This window comes from Pongo abelii, chromosome 12, assembly GCF_028885655.2.
Source record: "Pongo abelii isolate AG06213 chromosome 12, NHGRI_mPonAbe1-v2.0_pri, whole genome shotgun sequence".
NCBI lineage: Eukaryota > Metazoa > Chordata > Mammalia > Primates > Hominidae > Pongo > Pongo abelii.
The window spans coordinates 56,587,328-56,607,248 of NC_071997.2; the positions used below are offsets into that span (position 1 = coordinate 56,587,328).

Consider the following 19,921-nt stretch of genomic DNA (forward strand, 5'->3'; position numbering starts at 1 on the left):
CCCAAAAGGCCCCGGTGTGTGATGTTCCCCTCCCTGTCCATGTGTTCTCATTGTTCAGCTCCCACTTATGAGTGAGAACATGCGGTGTTTGGTTTTGTGTTCTTGTGTTAGTTTGCTGAGAATGATGGTTTCCAGCTTCATCCATGTCCATGTCCCTGCAGAGGACATGAACTCATCCTGTTTTATGGCTGCATAGTATTCCGTGCTATATATGTGCCACATTTTCTTAATCCAGTCTATCATTGATGGGCATTTGGGTTGGTTCCAAGTCTTTGCTATTGTGAATAGTGCCGCAATAAACATACATGTGCATGTGTCTTTATAGCAGCATGATTTATAATCCTTTGGGTGTATACCCAGTAATGGGATGGCTGGGTCAAATGGTATTTCTAGTTTTAGATCCTTGAGGAATCGCCACACTGTCTTCCACAATGGTTGAACTAGTTTACAGTCCCACCAACAGTGTAAAAATGTTCCTATTTCTCCACATCCTCTCTTTTAATTGTGATGTTAGGGTGTCAATTTTAGATCTTTCCTGCTTTCTCTTCTGGGCATTTAGTGCTATAAATTTCCCTGTACACACTGCTTGAAATGTGTCCCAGGGATTCTGGTACGTTGTGTGTTTGTTCTCATGGTTTCAAAGAATATCTTTACTTCTGCCTTCATTTATTTACCCAGTAGTCATTCAGGAGCAGGTTGTTAAGTTTCCATGTAGTTGTGCGGTTTTGAGTGAGTTTCTTAATCTTGAGTTCTAATTTGATTGTACTGTGGTCTGAGAGACTGTTTGTTATGATTTCCATTATTTTGCATTTGCTGAGGAGTGTTTTACTTCCAATTATGTGGTCAGTTTTAGAATAAGTGTGATGTGGTGCTAAGAAAAATGTATATTCTGTCGATTTGGGGTGGAGAGTTCTATAGATGTCTATTAGGTCTGCTTGGTCCAGAGCTGAGTTCAATTCCTGGATATCTTTGTTAATTTTCTGTCTCGTTGATCTGTCTAATATTGACAGTAGGATGTTAAAGTCTCCCACTATTATTGTGTGGGAGTCTAAGTCTGTAGGTCTCTAAGAACTTGCTTTATGAATCTGATCTGAGTGCTGCTGTATTGGGTGCATATTTATTTAGGATGGTTAGCTCTTATTGTTGCACTGATCCCTTCACCATTACGTAATACCCTTCTTTGTCTCTTTTGATCTTTGTTGGTTTAAAGTCTGTTTTATCAGAGACTAGGACTGCAACTCCTGCTTTTTTTTCTTTTTTCTTTTTTTTTTTTTCTTTGCTTTTCATTTACTTGGTAAATATTCCTCCATCCCTTTATTTTGAGCCAATGTGTGTCTCTGTACATGAGATGGGTCTCCTGAATACAGCACACTGATGGGTCTTGACACTTTATTCAATTTGCCAGTCTGTGTCTTTTAATTGGGGCTTTTAGCCCATTTACTTTTAAAGTTAATATTGTTATGTGTGAATTTGATCCTGTCATTATGATGCTAGCTGGTCATTTTGCTCATTAGTTGACGCAGTTCTTCATAGCGTTGATGGTCTTTACAATTCGGTATGTTTTTGCAGCGTCTGGTACCGGTTGTTCCTTTCCATGTTTAGTACTTCCTTCAGGAGCTCTTGTAAGGCAGGCCTGGTGGTGACAAAATCTCTCAGCATTTGCTTGTCTGTAAAGGATTTTATTTTTCCTTTGCTTATGAAGCTTAGTTTGGTTGGATATGAAATTCTGGATTGAAAATTCATTCTTTAAGAATGTTGAATATTGGCCCCCAGTCTCTTGTAGCTTGTAGGGTTTCTGCAGAGAGATCCGCTGTTAGTCTGATGGGCTTCCATTTGTGGGTAACCCAACCTTTCTTTCTGGCTGCCCTTAACTTTTTTTCCTTCATTTCAACCTTGGTGAATCTGACAATTATGTGTCTTGGGGTTGCTCTTCTCGAGGAGTATCTTTGTGGTGTTCTCTGTATTTCCTGAATTTGAATGTTGGCCTGCCTTGCTAGGTTGGGGAAATTCTTCTGGATAATGTCCTGAAGAGTGTTTTCCAACTTGGTTCCATTCTCCCCATCACCTTCAGGTACACCAATCAAACATAGATTTGGTCTTTTCACGTAGTCCCATATTTCTTGGAGGCTTTGTTTGTTTCTTTTCACTCTTTTTTCTCTTGTCTTCTCACTTAATTTCATTGAGGTGATCTTCAATCTCTGATGTCCTTTCTTCCACTTGATCGATTCAGCTATTGATACCTGTGTATGCTTCACGACATTCTCATGCAGTGTTTTTCAGCTTCATCAGGTCATTTGTATTCTTCTCTAAACTGGTTATTTTAGTTAGCAATACCTCTAACCTTTTTTTCAACGTTCTTAGCTTCCATCCATCGGGTTAGAACATGCTCCTTTAGCTCAGAGGAGTTTGTTATTACCCACCTTCTGAAGCCTACTTTCGTCAATTCGTCAAACTCATTCTCCGTCCAGTTTTGTTCCCTTGCTGGTGATGAGTTGTGATTCTTTGAAGAAGAACGGGCATTTTGGTTTTTGGAATTTTCAGCCTTTTTGCACTGGTTTCTCCCCATCTTTGTGGATTTATCTACCTTTGGTCTTTGATGTTGGTGACCTTCGGATGAGGTCTCTTAGTGTACATCCTTTTTGTTGATGCTGATACTATTCCTTTCTGTTTGTTAGTTTTGCTTTTAACAGTCAGGCCTCTCAGCTGCAGGTCTGCTGGAGTTTGCTGGAGGTCCACTCCAGACCCTGTTTGCCTGGGTATCACCAGCGGAGACTGCAGAACAGCAAAGATTGCTGCCTGTTCCTTCCTCTGGAAGCTTTGTCCCAGAGGGGCATCTGCCAGATGCCAGCCAGAGCTCTCCTCTATGAGGTGTCTGTTGGCCCCTACTGGGAGGTGTCTCCCAGACAGGATACACAGGGGTCAGGGACCCACTTGAGGAGGCAGTCTGTCCCTTAGCGGAGCTCGAACACTGTGCTGGGAGAACCACTGCTCTCTTCAGAACTGTCAGGCAAGGACATTTAAGTCTGCTGAAGCTGCGCCCACAGCCACCCCTTTCCCCAGGTACTCTGTCCATGGAAGATGGGGGTTTTATCTCTAAGTCCCTGACTGGGGCTGCTGGCTTTTTTCAGAGATGCTCTGCCCAGAGAAGAGGAGTCTAGAGAGGCAGTCTGGCCGCAGCGGCCTTGCTGAGCTGCGGTGGGCTCTGCCCAGGTCGAACTTCCCGGTGGCTTTGTTTACACTGTGAGGCATAAACTGGCTACGAAGCCTCAGCAGTGGCGGACACCCCTCCCCCCACCAAGCTGGAGCATCTCAGGTTGGGCTCAGACTGCTGTGCTGGCAGCAAGAATTTCAAGTCAGTGGATCTTAGCTTGCTGGGCTCCGTGGAGGTGGGACCCACCAAGCCAGACTACTTGGCTCCCTGTCTTCAGCCCCTTTTCCAGGGTGGTGAATGGTTCTGTTTCTCTGGCATTCCAGGTGCCACTGGGGTATGAAAAAATAAAACTTAGAAAAAAAGCCTGCAGCTGGTTTGGTGTCTGCCCAAATAGCCACCCAGTTTTGTGCGTGAAACCCACAGCCCTGGTGGGGTAGGCACTGGAGGGAATCTCCTGGTCTGCCGCTTGCGAAGACCATGGGAAAAACACAGTATCTGGGCTGGAGTGCACTGTTCCTCCTGGCACAGTTTCTCATGGCATCCCTTAGGTAGGGGAGAGAATTCCCCAACCCCTTGCGCTTCCCAGGTGAGGCAACACCCAACCTTGCTTCAGCTCACCCTCTGTGGGCTGCACCCACTGTCCAACCAGTCCCAATGAGATGAACTGGGTACCTCAGTTGGAAATGCAGAAATCACCTGCCTTCTATGTCCATCTCGCTGGGAGCTACAGACTGGAGCTGTTCCTATTCGGCCATCTTGGCAGCCTCCTTACACTGAGGGGGATTATTTTTAATACAAGATAAATAGTTGTTTGTAGGGTGATGGAAAAAATCTAGTACAAGTGATGTCAATACCAAAGTGGAAGGACAGTGTTCTGGAACAGGATCTTAGATTAAGCCAAAAGGCTTGGGATCTCATCCACAAAATAAACAGTTTGCCTGAAGTGGTGGGAATGTGGGTGCCTCATCCATAGGAATAGGAGACAAGTTAGAGCATATGGGCACAGATGTAGGTAGGTGTGTAGATGCTGTGGTAGGAGCTTTGTAGTGCTGCTTTTCTGATTGCTTCTATTTTCTTAGCAAATTAGGAAGTAATTAGCTGAAAGAGAAAGCAAGGGAGTAGAAAAAATAAAGTAGGAAATAATCATCTAGAAGGAAAAAGTCCATCAACTGAGAGAGAGATAACGGAGAGGGGAGAAGGTATGAAGTAATCATCTAGGTGAGAGGGAGAGTGAATGGACCTGAGAGAGAGAGAGGCTCACTCAAGTTGTATAGTGATCAAGTTAATGTGGTTTTTTTTTTCCAGCCACTTTTTATTTGCATGGTTGCAGGCAGAGACTCAGTGACAAGGTGAACTTAACTATAAAGAGTTGTAGTTTAGCCAGAGGAGTTTAACAAAGCCCAAGAAGAACAAGGAAATTGAGGATGTATGCAAATATGTAATGGTAATAATTGGCCGTGGAACTTAAACTGAATAAGGAGGGAAGTAGTGTTTGTTAAAGGTCTTGATTATTTGTATATGAAAAGCAAAATGACCTAGTAAATACATTGTGCACCACTGAAATATTTGTTTCAGACTTTGTAGAATTCCTTTGGGATCCTTTGTCAACCTCACAGACAACCAGTTTAATAACACATTGCAGAGTGATTCTTGAAGAACATTCCACTTGTGAAAATGAAGTTAGTAAAAGCAAACAGGTAATAATTTCTAGAGTTGCGAACTCCATGATCTATCTCTAAATCATTATGATTTTCTTACAGATCTTGGTTTATAAAAGATGCAGAAGTGATTATCAGAAAACTGTTTGGGGGAAAACATATTTACTTTTGATTTATAGAAACTAGACTTTCTCTCAGACTGCACTGAGATGAAAAAAAATTTTTTAAACTGGACTTGGCTATTTTTTTATCTTTATAATAATAAGATGAAAGAATATACCTTGACACTTCTGAACACTGTGATAGGAGTGGTAATTATTTTAAATTATAGACATACATGTAAAGACCCAGATTATGACTTTCATTCCTATTAGCTTACTTTTCTCTGTTCAGTGATCTGATTTGTGTTCTCATGGCCCAGGCAGCCATCTTTCAGGATTATGAATATACACTGGCCCTGCAGAGATAAACCGGTATAAATTCATTAGTGCAAATTCATTTCTTCTAAAGGAAAACAACAATACTTATTACCTTTATTCTTTTGGCAAAAATCCAGTGGCATTGTGGCTTTGCTTGAACAATGGTTTCAAAATTAGACTGACACTTATTGTATTAACTAGTTATTTGTAGTCTGCCAAATAATAGTAGTCTCTTTAAGGATTCAAAGTTCAGTAGGACAGATCTTGATCTTACAATGATCTAGAATTGAATTCAGTGAACATAAGACGTATTGAGGAACTTTTTAGAGTGATCTTGCTGAGAATCTTCTCACTCTTTCATTGTAGCATTTTTTTTCATTGTTGATGAGATTGTAGATTCATGCAGTTTTATGAGTAAACCAATTTTAGGTTGAGCTTTAGGAAATTAAGGAGAAATTGACAGACTGGAGAATGCCCGGAGTAGAATGACAGAGGTGGTTGAAAAGCAAGGAGGCATATCATATTCATATTATGAGCACCATTAAGTTTTAGCCCTTGGAACTGTGATTACAAAGGAGGATAGCTGTAAGAAATGAAAGGGAGAAAAGGGATACCAGCCTAATTCTGCCTTCAAGAAGCATGTAATCTCAGAGAAAATAAGATGCAAATAAACTGTAACTTAAAACTGGAAGTGAAAAGGAGAAGCAGGGAAGATAATAAACACTTACTTAATTCCAATTGTGTACTAGGCACTCTGTAAGGTCTTGTACCTGTCATCTTAATCCCAGCAGCCCTATTTAAAAAATGGGTGATCGCCAGGCATGGCAGCTCATGCCTGTATATCTGAGTGCTTTGGGAGGCTGAGGCAGGAGGATCTCTTCAGGCCAAGAGTTCAAGACCAGCCTGGGCATCATAGCAAGATCCATCTCTACCAAAAAAATAAAAATTAGCTGGGCTCCCCCTTGAGCCCAGGAGTTGAAGCTGCATTGAGCCTTGATTGTGCCACCACACTGCAGCCTGGGCAACAGCAAAACCCTGTCTCTTAAAAGGATGATAGCCTCATTTTATAGATGAAGAAAATGAATCTTTAAAACGAGTTGTCACAGTGCTACTATGAATGAGAACTAGGATTTGAACTTGGATAGTCTGCCTCTAAAGCCCAAGTTTGCCTCACTGAGCACATTGCCTCCCCTTGAGCAGCATAGATAAAGTACTGTGTCTTCAGGAGAGAGACAGGAGAGAGAGGTTACCTTCAGCAGTGGGGATAAGGAAATAATTTATCTTAGGGGTGGCATTTGGACTGTGGCTTGAGGGAAAGAATAGGATTTCAACATGTGGCAACAGAGAGAAAGGCAGTTTCTACTTACCTCCAATAGGATAAAAACTCAAGTAAAATAGATGGAAACTGTTGCAGGAATTAGAGATGTTTAATTTGAAAGAAGATGTACAGAGAGATGCTGTTTGTATTCAGAGAAGGTATAGATGGATTCTGTGCTGTTATGCAGCATAGAACCAAGATTAGTAGTTAAAAGCTACAAAGAAGCAGATATAAAATCCTGCATTTGCTTTCCGTATAGGATTGTTTAGTTATAACCTAAATGTAAATCATTATGCTTTACCATTTGTTAAATACTTTCACATTGTCTCATTTGATCCTCATAACCCTGTGAAATGTATTTTATTTTAATTGCATTTTTACAGATGAAGCTGGGGCCCAGAAGGGTTAAGTCATTTTTTAAATACTTGAGTACTAAGTGGTAGACCTGGCTCTGTGATCACTGAAGCCTTTCAGCAGTATTATGGATTCACTCATGAAGTCTTTTTTTTTTTTTTTTTTTGAGGCAGAGTCTTGCTCTGTCACCCAGGCTGGAGTGCAGTGGTGTGATCTTGGCTCACTGCAACCTCCGCCTTCCAGGTTCAAGCGATTCTCCTGCCTCAGCCTCCCGAGTAGCTGGGACTACAGGCACCTGCCACCATGCCTGGCTAATTTTGTGTGTTTTTAGTAGAGACACGGTTTCACCGTATTAGCCAGGATGGTTTTGATATCCTGACCTTGTGATCCGCCCACCTCAGCCTCCCAAAGTGCTGGGATTACAGGCACGCTCATGCAGTTTTTATAATGGATGTTTTTATTCTGAAACCCCTCTTCTGTGAATGTAGAAAATGGGTTGTTTTCATAAGCAGGAGAATAGATTACATCAGGGTTTTCAGTCTCAGCACTACATTGGCATTTGGAACAGATAACTTTTTGTTGTGAAGGTCTGTCCTGTGCACTATAGTATGCTTAGCAGCATCCCTGGCTTGTGCCCACTAGGTGGCAGTAGCACTCCCCAGTCTTCACAACCAAAAATGTCTTTACACATTGTCAGGTATTCCCTAGGGATGGCAAAATGGCGCTTGGTAGAGAATCACTTACACTATATAATGCCCCAGGTTGCTAAGACAGTTCACCAGTGGGATCACTCCATTTCTTCAGTGATGAAAGAGAATGAGGTTCAAGAATGGAAATAGAGTCAGACAACATAGTTTCTGTTTTCAAAGTTAGAAGCAAATGCTGTAAGCTAATGCCTGGTAATAATAGTTTTGATTCTGACTAAAAATCTAAAGTAAATTATTATAGGAGATTATGAATACTTAAATTTAAAAAGCAGTAATCACTATAATCTGTCATTGATAGGATTCCCAAATACAAATGATACTTAACATTGTTTATTGAAGCAAATTTAATGTATTATGATTGTTCTTAGGGATTAAATGGGGAAATATAAGCTTAAGTAAACCTAAAAAATAATGGCCAGTAGGGCATTGGCTACCTATGGGGAGTCCGTTAGTATTAGATATCTTCTCAGCTTTGCCCTGTTCAATATTTTTATTGAACTGGATAAGGAGTTAAAATACATACTAATGAAATGTGTCAGTGACAAAAAGCTAGGAATTCTGTAAGACTTGTGGATGGTAGAATTAGAATCCAAGATTTCAAAAGATTGTAGAAAGTGGACTGACTCAAGAAATTGTGAAAAAATAAATGCATGTCCCACCCTTGCGTTTAAAAATTCAACTATATAAGTAAAAGACGGGAGAGACACAGTTTTGAAGCAGCATAAGTAAGACAGATTATAATCAACAGTAAACCCAGTGTGAGTCAGCAGTGTCACTTGAGTAACAGAAAAACAGGTAAATGGGAGTTTCTCCTAGTATGTGTGCTATTTTGAGTAAGAATGGTGTATTTGGTGATAATACCAACAGATTAGACCTCCCTGGGAATATTGCATTTAATTATCGGTGTAAGCATATTAAGTGGAGAGTGTCTTAAGATAGTATGGGAAAGAGAAGATGTAAAAAAAAAAAAAAAGTATGATATTAATCTTAAAATCTAGAAAATTGTCATGTGGAAGTGGGGCTAGATCTATTCTATATGATCCCAAGAAGTAAACCAAGACCAAGGAGTGGAAGCTGTAGGAGGGAAAAGTTTGTTAACTCTCATTGTTAACTGAAATCTAATAGTCCAAAGTTATGGGCAGCTTCAGGAGATAATGATCCCCTATCAGCAAATGGTTTTAGACATGGCTGGTGGACCATTTAGTAGAAATGTGAAAATAAGTCTAAACATCACTTGGGAGTTCAGATAGATTTTCAGACTCATTTTTTGTTTTTTGTTTTTTATCAACAGAACCTATTTCAAATAAATCTTACACAATCCGATACGCAAACACACACACAGAAGTAAAACTGCTCCTACTGTTGTGAGCACCTGCCCTTATTCTTCCCCGACCACCCCCAACATTTGTCCAGGCCATCCTGGGATTACCTCCATGGATATAGAGAGCAGCACAAAAACCATTGGCATCACATAAGTGCCTCTTTAAAGCTGTTTCAAAGTATGTATATATATACAAAGGGTTGTATGTGAGTCTGAGCATGTGATTCAGAATGCTTGTTAAAACTGTTTGGAGAACCTTATTTTCCACCAAACAAACGATGTTATTTAATACTTAGAAAAGTTAATATCTCACGGTTTTAAAATACGTGAATTTATGTGAGGTGTCTTTTTTTTGTTTTTCTGGGTTTTTTTTAGACAGAACCTTACTCTGTCACCCAGGCTGGAGTGCAGTGGTGCAATCTCAGCTCACTGCAACCTCCACCTCCTGTGTTCAAGCGATTCTTGTGCCTCAGCCTCCCAAGCAGCTGGGATTACAAGCATGTGCCACCATGCCTGGCTAATTTTTTCTATTTTTAGTAGAGACAGGGTTTCACCATGTTGGCCAGGCTGGTCTCAAACTCCTGGCCTCAAGTGACCCCACCCACCTCAGCCTCCCAAAATGCTAGGATTACAGGCATGAGCCACCGCACCCGGCCAGTGAATTTATGTTTTGTTTTAAACAATTTATTTGGAAATATTAATACTTTGAAAGAAAACTTTCATGAATAAGAGTAGTATTTCCATATTCCCTTTACCAAGATTCACTTGTCATTAATATTTTGCCCCATTGGCTTTATCATTAGCCCTTCCATTTTAAATATATACATACAATATTTTTTCTCCTGAATACTGAGAACAGGGTGCATATTTGTTAAGACAAGGATATTATGTTATATAACCAGAGTAGTTAGCAATTTCAGTAAATTTATCAACACTTAATCTACCATCCATATTCCACTTTTGCCAGTTGATTCAATAATGTCCTTTATAACATTTTCAATAGAACTATTTTAAGAAACAAAATTTAAACAATATGGAAACATTTGTCAAGGCTGGCATTCAAAATCATTAAAGTTAAATGAAAAAAATCAAAGCAGCTTTTTTTGTATCTTGAACACCTAACTCAGTAAGTTACATAAACTCAGATGCTATTTTTTGGAGATATTGTCTAGAAAATGCTCTTTTTTCTTTGAACAGAATTCAGAATGTTTAAGGAATGGAGTAAAATACAACTGAGTTTTAATTTTTAACATTAAATGTTGATATATGGCCACTTGAGGAATATGTTACAGATAATTAAGTGGAAAGAGAAACGACTTCAGTTCATTATGCTTTTTATGAAAAATATATTTGAATTCTACATTTATGGATAACTCAGTATACAGTATGTGACAGCTGAATTTGTGCTGTATACATTGTCATTGACTTAAAAAATAACTTTTACTCTAATGTGTAGTATGCCATTTTTATTTTTTAAATTTGAATAAGAATATCATTATATAAATATTGCTAATATATGAAAAAAAATAAACACTCATTGTCTTTCATCCTAGTACAAGGACTACTACCATTGTATGATATTTTCATCCTGGCTTTTTTTTCAAAGTTATAATCCTAATAGGCATGTAAGTTAGTATACTACTTCTGCTTAATGTCATCTCATTGCGTATTTATAGTTGTCTGTTACTGTAGTCATCATAAACTTCAGCTAAAGTTTATGATACATTCACTGGAGGGATGTGACATCTCCTTAAAATTCCCTGTGATTGAATAGTTTGGTCATTTCCAATTTTTTTATATACAAACAAAATGTATTTCCCTAAGTGGATTTTCTGTGTCACAGGACACAAGACAAACCAACAAAGGACCCACAGCTGGAGTATATACAAGACTTGTACAAATCAATAATAAAAAGACAGAACCTAATACAAAAAAAAATAGCAATGTTGGCTATTAAGCAAGCAGCTTAATTAGGTACTTTGCAAAAGGGCTTGCGAAGTGGCAAACAGGAATATGAAAAGATGCCCAACAGCACATTACTCAATGATAATTAAATGAGAATTAAAACAACAAAATGAAATATGACTGCATATGCACTATAATTGCAAACATTAAAAAACAAGAAAATGCCAATTATCGTAAGTATGTAGTGAAACAGGATTTATTTTATACTGCAGGAAGGATGTAAATGGGATGCCACTATTCTAGAACCAGTTTGGTTTTTTGTACATAGTTGAACGTATGGACATGAACTATACTCCAGCAATTCCATTTCTTTGTATATACCCATTAGAAATGTATGACCATGCGTACTAAATGATATGGACAAGAATTTTTATGGCAACATTATTTATAATAGCCACCAAACCAGAAATCACCTAAGTGTTCCAGCAATAGTATTCATGCAACAAAATATTATATAGCAATGAAATTGGTCCAACCACACCCATATGTAGCAACATGGATAAATAAGGTTTTTTTTGTACCCGATTGATGGTTATTTTAACAGCTGGTTATGTGAGTGTGGACAAATTTGTACTGCAGTTAAAATTACTTTTTTTTTGGTAAATACATTTCTATCTTCTATCACTGATGCTTTTCAAATTTGTAATAATAGGATTTACTTAAATCCATTGTTTCAAGAATGAAAAAGGCAGTGGAAGATGATGTTTTTATTCCTCTGTATCCAAAGAGGTAAGAGCTGTTAATTTCTAGATTGTTTGAAATAGCTGATCATAGAATACAGATTTGTTTAAGAATGCAACGCAAAAGAAACTGTAGTGTTTTCTTTTTGTTTTGTTTTGTTTTGTTTTTGTTGTTGTTTTTTTGTTTTTCTTTTGAGACTGAGTCTCACTCTGTCGCCCTGGCTGGAGTGCAGTGGCGCGATCTCGGCTCACTGCAAGCTCCGCCTCCCAGGTTCACGCCATTCTCCTGCCTCAGCCTCCCATGGCTGGGATTACAGGTGCCCGCCACCATGCCCGGCTAATTTTTTGTGTATTTAGTAGGGATGGGGTTTCACCATGTTAGCCAGGGTGGTATCAATCTCCTGACCTCGTGATTCGCCCACCTTGGCCTCCCAAAGTGCTGGGATTACAGGCGTGAGCCACCGCGCCCGGCCAACTATAGTGTTTTCAAAACATGTATACACATATTCTATGAGGATGCAAACTGAGATTTCAACAAATATTTCTCAGTGACTTACATAAAGCTGTGCTTTATGCTTGGTGCTTAGATGTATTTTTGTTTGGTTGGTTTTGGTTTTGGTTTTACATATATCCTAGGAACATAGCAGGTGATATAGAGTGGTAAAGGCACAAGTCCACTGTTAGTAGATATTTTTACGCACTTGTTTTCTCATCTATAAAATAAGGATAAAATTAGTGCCTATCTCACAGGATATTAGGGAGATGGAGAGAATGCTCAGAACACAACAGTGCCTAGCACAGAGGAAGCACAATGCTGAGGAACCAGAAACTGTACCTGTAAATTCTGCAGTCACTTTAAATTATAAAACAAGGAGTATTTGATGTATGATCATAACTGCTAAGAAGGCATCAGTTATAATAATCACCTTGAGTAATTTTTATTTATCTTTCAAGACTTTCTTCATGCAAACAGAAGTACTTATATAGGCTATAATCTTATGTTACCCTCCTTTCTATAGCAAAGGAAGTATACTTTAAACAGTTGTAATCTGTTTTGTACCTTTTTTTCACTTAGTACCTCTTTGAGATCTTTCTATACATGTCATCTATCATATAAACAGCTTCCTCATTCTTTTTTAAGCTGCAAAGTTTGCCATCATTTAGATGTCCTATGACTGATGGTCATGTTACTGAACTATTATCATCACTGATGTTGTAAACAATCTTACAGACATATTCTGTACTTGTGCACGTGTATCTACAAGAGGCATTCTCAGAAATGAGATCGTTGGGTCAGAGTATGCATACATTTGTAATTCCAGTGGATCTCATCAGACATTCTCTGTTTATATTCCATTAAGGCTTAGTTTGGTTGGTTTAAAAGAAAATCTGATCTTAAACTCTGGTTCTGAAAGACTAATAGTTCTTTGCATTTTCTCCTTTCTCTTTCGTTTCTAATTAGTGCTGTAGAAAACAAAACATCACCTCTTTCAAAGTTCCAAGAAAGACAGTTCTGGTCAGGCCTAAAGGTGAGCAAAACTGCAAAAATGAAAAGGCAATTTTTGTAAAAATCCTGTTTACTATAGAACAAAGAACAACAAACTTCTATAAGAATTAGATGGTATTTTAGGCTTTGTGGTTCACATGGTCTCTGTCGAATTACTCAATTCTGCCACTGTAGCACAAAAACAGTCATAGTACATAAACAAATGAACATGGCTGTTTGAATAAAACTTATGAACACTGAAATATGAATGTCATATAATTTCCTCATGGTACAAAATATTTTGTTTAAAGACAGTTTTAAAATGTCCTTGAAAAATGTTAAAACCATTCTTAGCTCACAGACCCTATAAAAACAGGCGACAGAATGGATTTAACCCACAAGCTATATAGTTGGCTAACCCCTGGCCTTAAAGTTACTGCTAAGTCAGTGGCAGTAGGGATGGGAAGGAGAAGAAGGTTCAAACAATGTTTAGGAGGAAGCATTGAAAGGAGTCGATAACTGATTGAGGGAAGATAAGATCTGTTTTGTAGATAATGAAGATATATGTGGGACAAATAGAGATACAGAGGTCTAGGAGGTGGTTGGATACATGAGTCTGAATTTCAGGAGACAGATCTGAGCTGGAGATCTGGGAGTCCACTACCCGTAGGTAATATTTGGAGCCATGGTCATGAATGACAAGCTGCGTAAGGAGACTGGATGAAGCATGAGAAGCAGGCTAAGGACAGAAACCTCGGGAAATACTAACAGAAGAGGAGAACATGGAGGCTTCAGGGAATCTGTACAATCAGTTATGAGCCTTAGGATGATCACAAGAGAATGGCCTCAAGGAAGCTAAATGAAAGATTTTCAAGAATGAAGAAAAGAGTGTTAAATGCCACCAAAGAGTATTAAGAGAAAGACTGAAATTGTTCATTGGATTTGACAATTAGAAGGATATAGGTGACCTCAGCAAGAGTAGTTTTAATAGTGTGAATTAATATTTGTCATGTGGTTGAATCAGGGAAAAGGCTTTCTGGGAAGAGGGAACAACATCAACAATGAGATAAAATGTGAAAAAGCATTACATTTTAGTAAAACAGCATGTAGTTCAGCACTCAGAGTAATGAATATAGTACTGCAAAAAAAAGAAACACCTTAAAATTCACAGAAAGATCTGAATTTAGTAGAGGGAAAGGACAACCAATATTTTATTAGAATTTATTACGGTTACTTAATCCAAGTTATCTTCAAACTCACAGGTGATTATTAATCTTTATATATTAGAGGAATGAAGCTCTCAGCATTGATTGCCTTCTCAAGGTTACATGTTGGTAATGGCGGCCCTAGTTTTGACAGTAGTTCTTTATGAATCACGTGGTCCTGTGGTCTTATACTCGATGGCCCCGGCTTTGAGAGAAAATGGATTGGGAAGGAAGATTATTGATCTGGAAAGGCTCTAGTAAAGTTATTTGAGATAGATTTGGGGATGGTTATCCTAGAAAATGAAAATAAGATGAGCAAATACATGGAGTTTGGAAAGAATCAAGTATTTATTGAGAGATATTGTATTCTAAAATTGACAGTTCCAACAGGGCTAATTGTAGTGAGAATTTTAGTTTGACCAACTCTTTATGTTTGTTAGAGACTATTACAGTTTCTCTTTGGAGAAAAGGTACATATTTACTTGATATTTTATTTTAGCTCTTCCGCAATATTATTCTTTGGAATGGACTCCTTACAGATGACACCTTGCAAGAACTAGGACTAGGGAAGCTGCTAAATCGTTACCTTATTATAGCTCTTCTCAATGCCACACCTGGGCCAGATGTGGTTAAAAAGTGCAACCAGGTAAGTTGTGAAGGAAGACTGATTCTAATTTTATCATTTCTAAAAAATTTAGCTATTAAAATCTATTATTTAGCAAAATAATTAAACGTGTGGTACTCATATAAAAATAGACAAATGGGCTGGGCACAGTGGCTCATGCCTGTAATCCCAGCACTTTGGGAGGCTGAGGCAGGTGGATTGCCTGAGGTCAGGAGTTTGAGACCAGCCTCACCAACATGGTGAAACTCCGTCTCTAATAAAAATACAAAAATTAGCCAGGTGTGATGGCTAACACCTGTAATCCCAGCTGCTTGGGAGGCTGAGGCAGAAGAATCGCCTGACCCCAGGAGGCGGAGGTTGCAGTGAGCCGCCATTGCACTCCAGCCTGGGTGACAAGAGCAAAACTCCGTCTCAAAAAAAAAAAATTGACAAATGAATTTAACAAACCTAAAATCCAGAGCAGCTCTTCTGTATTTAAGAAATAGTATACTGGTTTGAAATATCACCAGTAGGGAAAGGAAAAACTACTTAATAAATGATGCTAGATGGCTGGCTGTTTACAAAAAGAATGTTAAATCCTCACCTTTCACTATACACCAAAAAAATTTCAGGTAAAATTTTAAAAAATGTAAAAATGAAACTATAAAATATACTAAGATGGTAAATGACTATATTTGAGAGTGAGGGATTTCCTTCTAAACTTAAAGGCAAAAGAAGAAATTATGAGAAAAAGTAATAGGTTTGAAAAAATATAAAACTTTAGTGGATCAAAAAGGTATTGGGATTAATTGATCATTATTAAAACTGGGGAATGTGTTCATTGGGCTCATTATACTATTCTTTCTACTGCTGTTTGTGTTTGAAATTTTGTATAATAGAAAGTTAGAAAAGTTAATCTAGGAAATAAAAAGTTGTTAACATGTAACAAGGCTTAATATTCATATTAAATAAAAAAGCTCTTTACAATTTAGTAAATAATTCAAATGTTCTGACTAAAAATGGCCAAAACACATGCAATAGTCAAGTCACCTAAAAGGATATGTAAAACTAACCTTAAAATATGTGAAAATAATTAATAGTACTAATAATCAGAGAAATGGAAATTATTTATAGGAAGGATATTTACTTGACCAGTTGTGTTGGCAAACATTTTTTGGCTGTTGTTTTACTTACAATTTCCAGTGTTATAAACACAGGAAAACAACAGTTCCATCATTGCAGGGGCACCATTCACTGTATGCAGTGCAGTGGTTCTGGAAAACAGTCTCCTGCATTGGTGGAAGGAGGGATACAGCTCTTTTGGAGAATATTTTGGCATGATGGATACAAAACTTTTAAAGCTTATATTCTTTGACTTAGCCAAAGTAAGTTAAGTCAAAAATTAGAGGTGCACATATAGATTTTAAGTACAAAGAATATTGTTATAGCATTATTTATAATAGAAAATAGTTGGAAACACCTAAATATCCCTAAAAACATAATGGTCATCTTACAAGATAAAAATGTGAAAGGAAAATAAATCTCAGAACCTGTCTCAGATACTTTTGGGTTCACAAAAGTTATGTTTTTGAAGAATTTTTAAGAATATGGGAAAATAATTATTTTATAATTAAAAACATACACACTAAACTGTTCCCAGATAGAATAGGGTCCATCTGCTTGTTCTTGCAGCCCAATAACAAGATGCAGACAGACTGGGAAAGAAAGGAGCTTATTTTTGCAACCAGTTACAGGGAAAAGGTTGTAGTAACTCACCAGACCAACTGAAAGTTACAATTTGTTTTTTGTTTTTTTTTCAGTGCTTATATGCATTCTAAGCTCCATGCTACATGGGAGAGTGCATCTACAAGTGAGAGTGTTTCATTCAGTCTGTATCTAATCTAACTAGGGTCTGGGGTCTGGAAAGCTTTCTCTAGAGTTTTGGAAAGTTTTTTAATCTTAAGTGGGCCCTGGTACAAAGAGTATGTGTAAGAATGCTTTTATTGTTTGATCAGACTTTAGGGTCTGGGAAAACCCAGGCAGGGTCTTAATGGGTTTGTTTTCACATTCCAGTTCTTGTACTCAGGCACCAGTTTCTCTAGTTCTTTAATGTTTAACTTACACATTCATCAAAATTATAGAAAAGGGTTAGTGGAAACTGATTCATCTGGTTGCTAATGGAAACCTAGCCTGCCATAAAACTATATATCAATTACTAGCCAACCATGATTGTTCTGGTTATAGTTTTTATGTCATACAGTTTTAAGCATTATATATTAAAAATTTAAATCATCATCCATGTTATGTTGTTCAGGTTTAGTTTAGTCTTCTTTGACCATAGGGTCTATTATGAAGGGGAGAAGAGGAAATATATTTACACAGCATTCTTTCCATAGCATATGGTTAGAAAACCAGGCCAAGAAAATCGACTTTTAGTGCTGGGATCATTAACGGAAAAGCTACATGGTTAAATGAGAATTTTATTGAGACTTGTGATACAAAACAAGGGGAAAACAAGTGCAAATGACATTCAATAGTAAAGGGTGGTTTTAAAACTTTTAAAAAGAGTTTACATAACAAAACTTGTAGGATCTTCTGCCTTAGGCAGTCAATGTGTCTGTATTTTTCCTGAATAGTTGAAACAGGTGATTAAGGAGTAGAGTAAGTCTTTTTCCTCAACCATGTTTTAAATGCTGACCAATCTTAGAAAGAGCGCATTCCAGAACCTTTATTTAATATACTGTATAATATATAGGGTGCATTTTAATTTTTTCCCCAACTCTCTGCTTTCTGTAAATATTGATCTTGATGTTACCAACTGTAGCATAATCTGTATGATTATCTAGGAATTTCTTTGAATAGTGTGATATTGTGGCAGGCCAGGTTTCCATTAGCAAACAGAACAGTCAGTTTCCACGAACCCGTTACTATAACTTTAATGAAAGTGTAAGCTAAACATTAAAAAATGGAGAAAGTGGTGCCTGAGTACAAAACTGGAATGCAAAAACCAACCCATTAAGAACCTGCCTGTGTTTTCTCAGCCCCTGAAGTCTGATGGAATAATAAAAGCATTCTTACACATACACCTCATTCTGTCTTAAGATTAAGAAACTTTCCAAGACTCTCGAGAAAGCTTTCCAGACCCTAGTCTCTAGCTAAAGACGAGATAGAGATTGAATGCAACACTCCCACTTGCAGTTACAATCCCACACATAGCACGGAGCTTTAAATATATACAAGCACTAGAAAAAAGCTTAGAACTTTGAGTTGGTCTGGTGAGTTACTCTGACCTCCCTTCTTTCCCAATTGTCTGCATCTCATTTTCGGACCTCAAGAACAGGCAGCTGGACTTTGTTCTCTCTGGGAACAATATCAAGTTTTTTCCTTTCTCCCCTTTTCCCTCCCTTCTCTACCCTTGTTTCTGCTATGAGGAAGTTTTTTTTTTTTTTACTTTTTAAATTTTTTCTAACATTTTTCTGTTTTTACCAAAACTTTTCTCAAAATCTTGTATTACTCTTAGGATGACAATGATAAAATGTAATATCCATTTCCAAAAGAAAAATTGAATGCACCTACATTGATTCATTCTGCTGCTTTACAGTTAAGGCAATGTGTATTACATTGATAGAAGATTAAAAACATAATTAATTTATCTTTCATTCTTTGTATCTTAGAATCACCCATTTGATTCCTTAACTCTATATAGATCATATGCTAGGCCACCCAATTTCTTTATAAAATAATAGTGAATGTATGTATTTTAGAGTTGTATTGACCAAATATTTTGTGTCTAGACATTTCTGGTTTTTAGTTGTAAATTATGTTTTGTACAGATTTAATGACTCATAAATACAAGAATATAGAAAGAATTACTAGTACTACCAGGGAGTGTTCATAGAGAGTAGTGTATTTTAAGTTCTTAGCATTAAAGAATGAATTTCCAAAATATATGTAGCCTTGGACACATTTTTATTTAACCATAAACTATAAAATGGGGAGAATGATACTCAGCTTACAGTATCACTATGAGATTATGTTAGCAAGATTTCTTAGATAACTGTCATTGTAAACCAGCCATGTGTTTTGATTAACAGGTAGCAGCATGTCTACCAGAAAAATGGTTTGAAAATTCTGCCATGAGGACATCTATTCCACAGCTAGAAAACTTCATTCAGTTTTTATTGCAGTCTGCACATAAATTATCTAGAAGTGAATTCAGGTAATGCATATTTTATTTTCACTTCTATAAACATAGTTCAAAGATTCTGTATGCTCTCAACAATTTTTAGAAAGATTTGTATTTTTACTGTACTTTTAAAAATTCGTTAAAACTTTGTACAGTTAGTAGATATTTTTATAGTTACCTTTGGGATAGCTTATGCATATTCATATTTTAAAATGTAAATCTCCCCCAAATTAAGCACATTCAAAAAACTATAGCACAGGGGAATACAGAATTAAAACTATAAATCAAAAACGTTTTATTAAGCACTTTTTAAATGTGTTTTTAATTTTCCTGGCCATTTTTAGAGACTCAACAGTTGTTAAGTACAGGTCTGCAGCTTGGTATTTATCCAGCAGTAGCTAGCTCTCTGTTCTGAATGTTTCATTCACTGCACCAGCTGTTTGGGGGCTTAAATACAGTGGTATTCCTGTTAACTCCCTCTCCAAAAAAAATTTTTAAGCCCAGATTTGGCCGGGCATGGTGGCTCACGCCTGTAATGTTAGCACTTTGGGAGGCTGATGCAGGAGGATCACTTGAGCCCAGGAGTTTGAGAACAGCCTGGGAAACATAGCAAGACCCTGTCTCTAAAACAAAAAAATTAAAAATTAGCTAGGCATGGTGGCATGCGCCTGAGTCCCAGCTACTGAGGATGCAGAGGTGGGAAGATTGCTTGAGCCTGAGAGGTTGAGGCTGCAGTGAGCTATGATTGTGCCACTGTACTCCAGTCTGGCCAGCAGAGCAAGACCAGGTCCCTTTAAAAAAAAAAAAAAAATCAGATTTGTATTATTTGCTAATGTCATGATGTGTGAATATATTCCCACCATTGCT

General features: G+C 37.5%; 1 protein-coding gene across 2 annotated transcripts in view; it reads left to right on the forward strand.

Annotated features, from left to right (window-relative positions):
* Positions 1 to 19,921, forward strand: part of GCFC2 (GC-rich sequence DNA-binding factor 2) — a 48,063-nt gene that overhangs the window by 25,883 nt on the left and 2,259 nt on the right. For both annotated transcript variants that reach the window (XM_002811854.6, XM_054547999.2), the window contains exons 12-16: positions 4,727 to 4,848; positions 11,546 to 11,622; positions 13,036 to 13,102; positions 14,764 to 14,910; positions 18,963 to 19,087. In XM_002811854.6, coding sequence (XP_002811900.3) covers positions 4,727 to 4,848; positions 11,546 to 11,622; positions 13,036 to 13,102; positions 14,764 to 14,910; positions 18,963 to 19,087 — 538 coding nt within the window. The remainder of the gene's footprint in view (positions 1 to 4,726; positions 4,849 to 11,545; positions 11,623 to 13,035; positions 13,103 to 14,763; positions 14,911 to 18,962; positions 19,088 to 19,921) is intronic.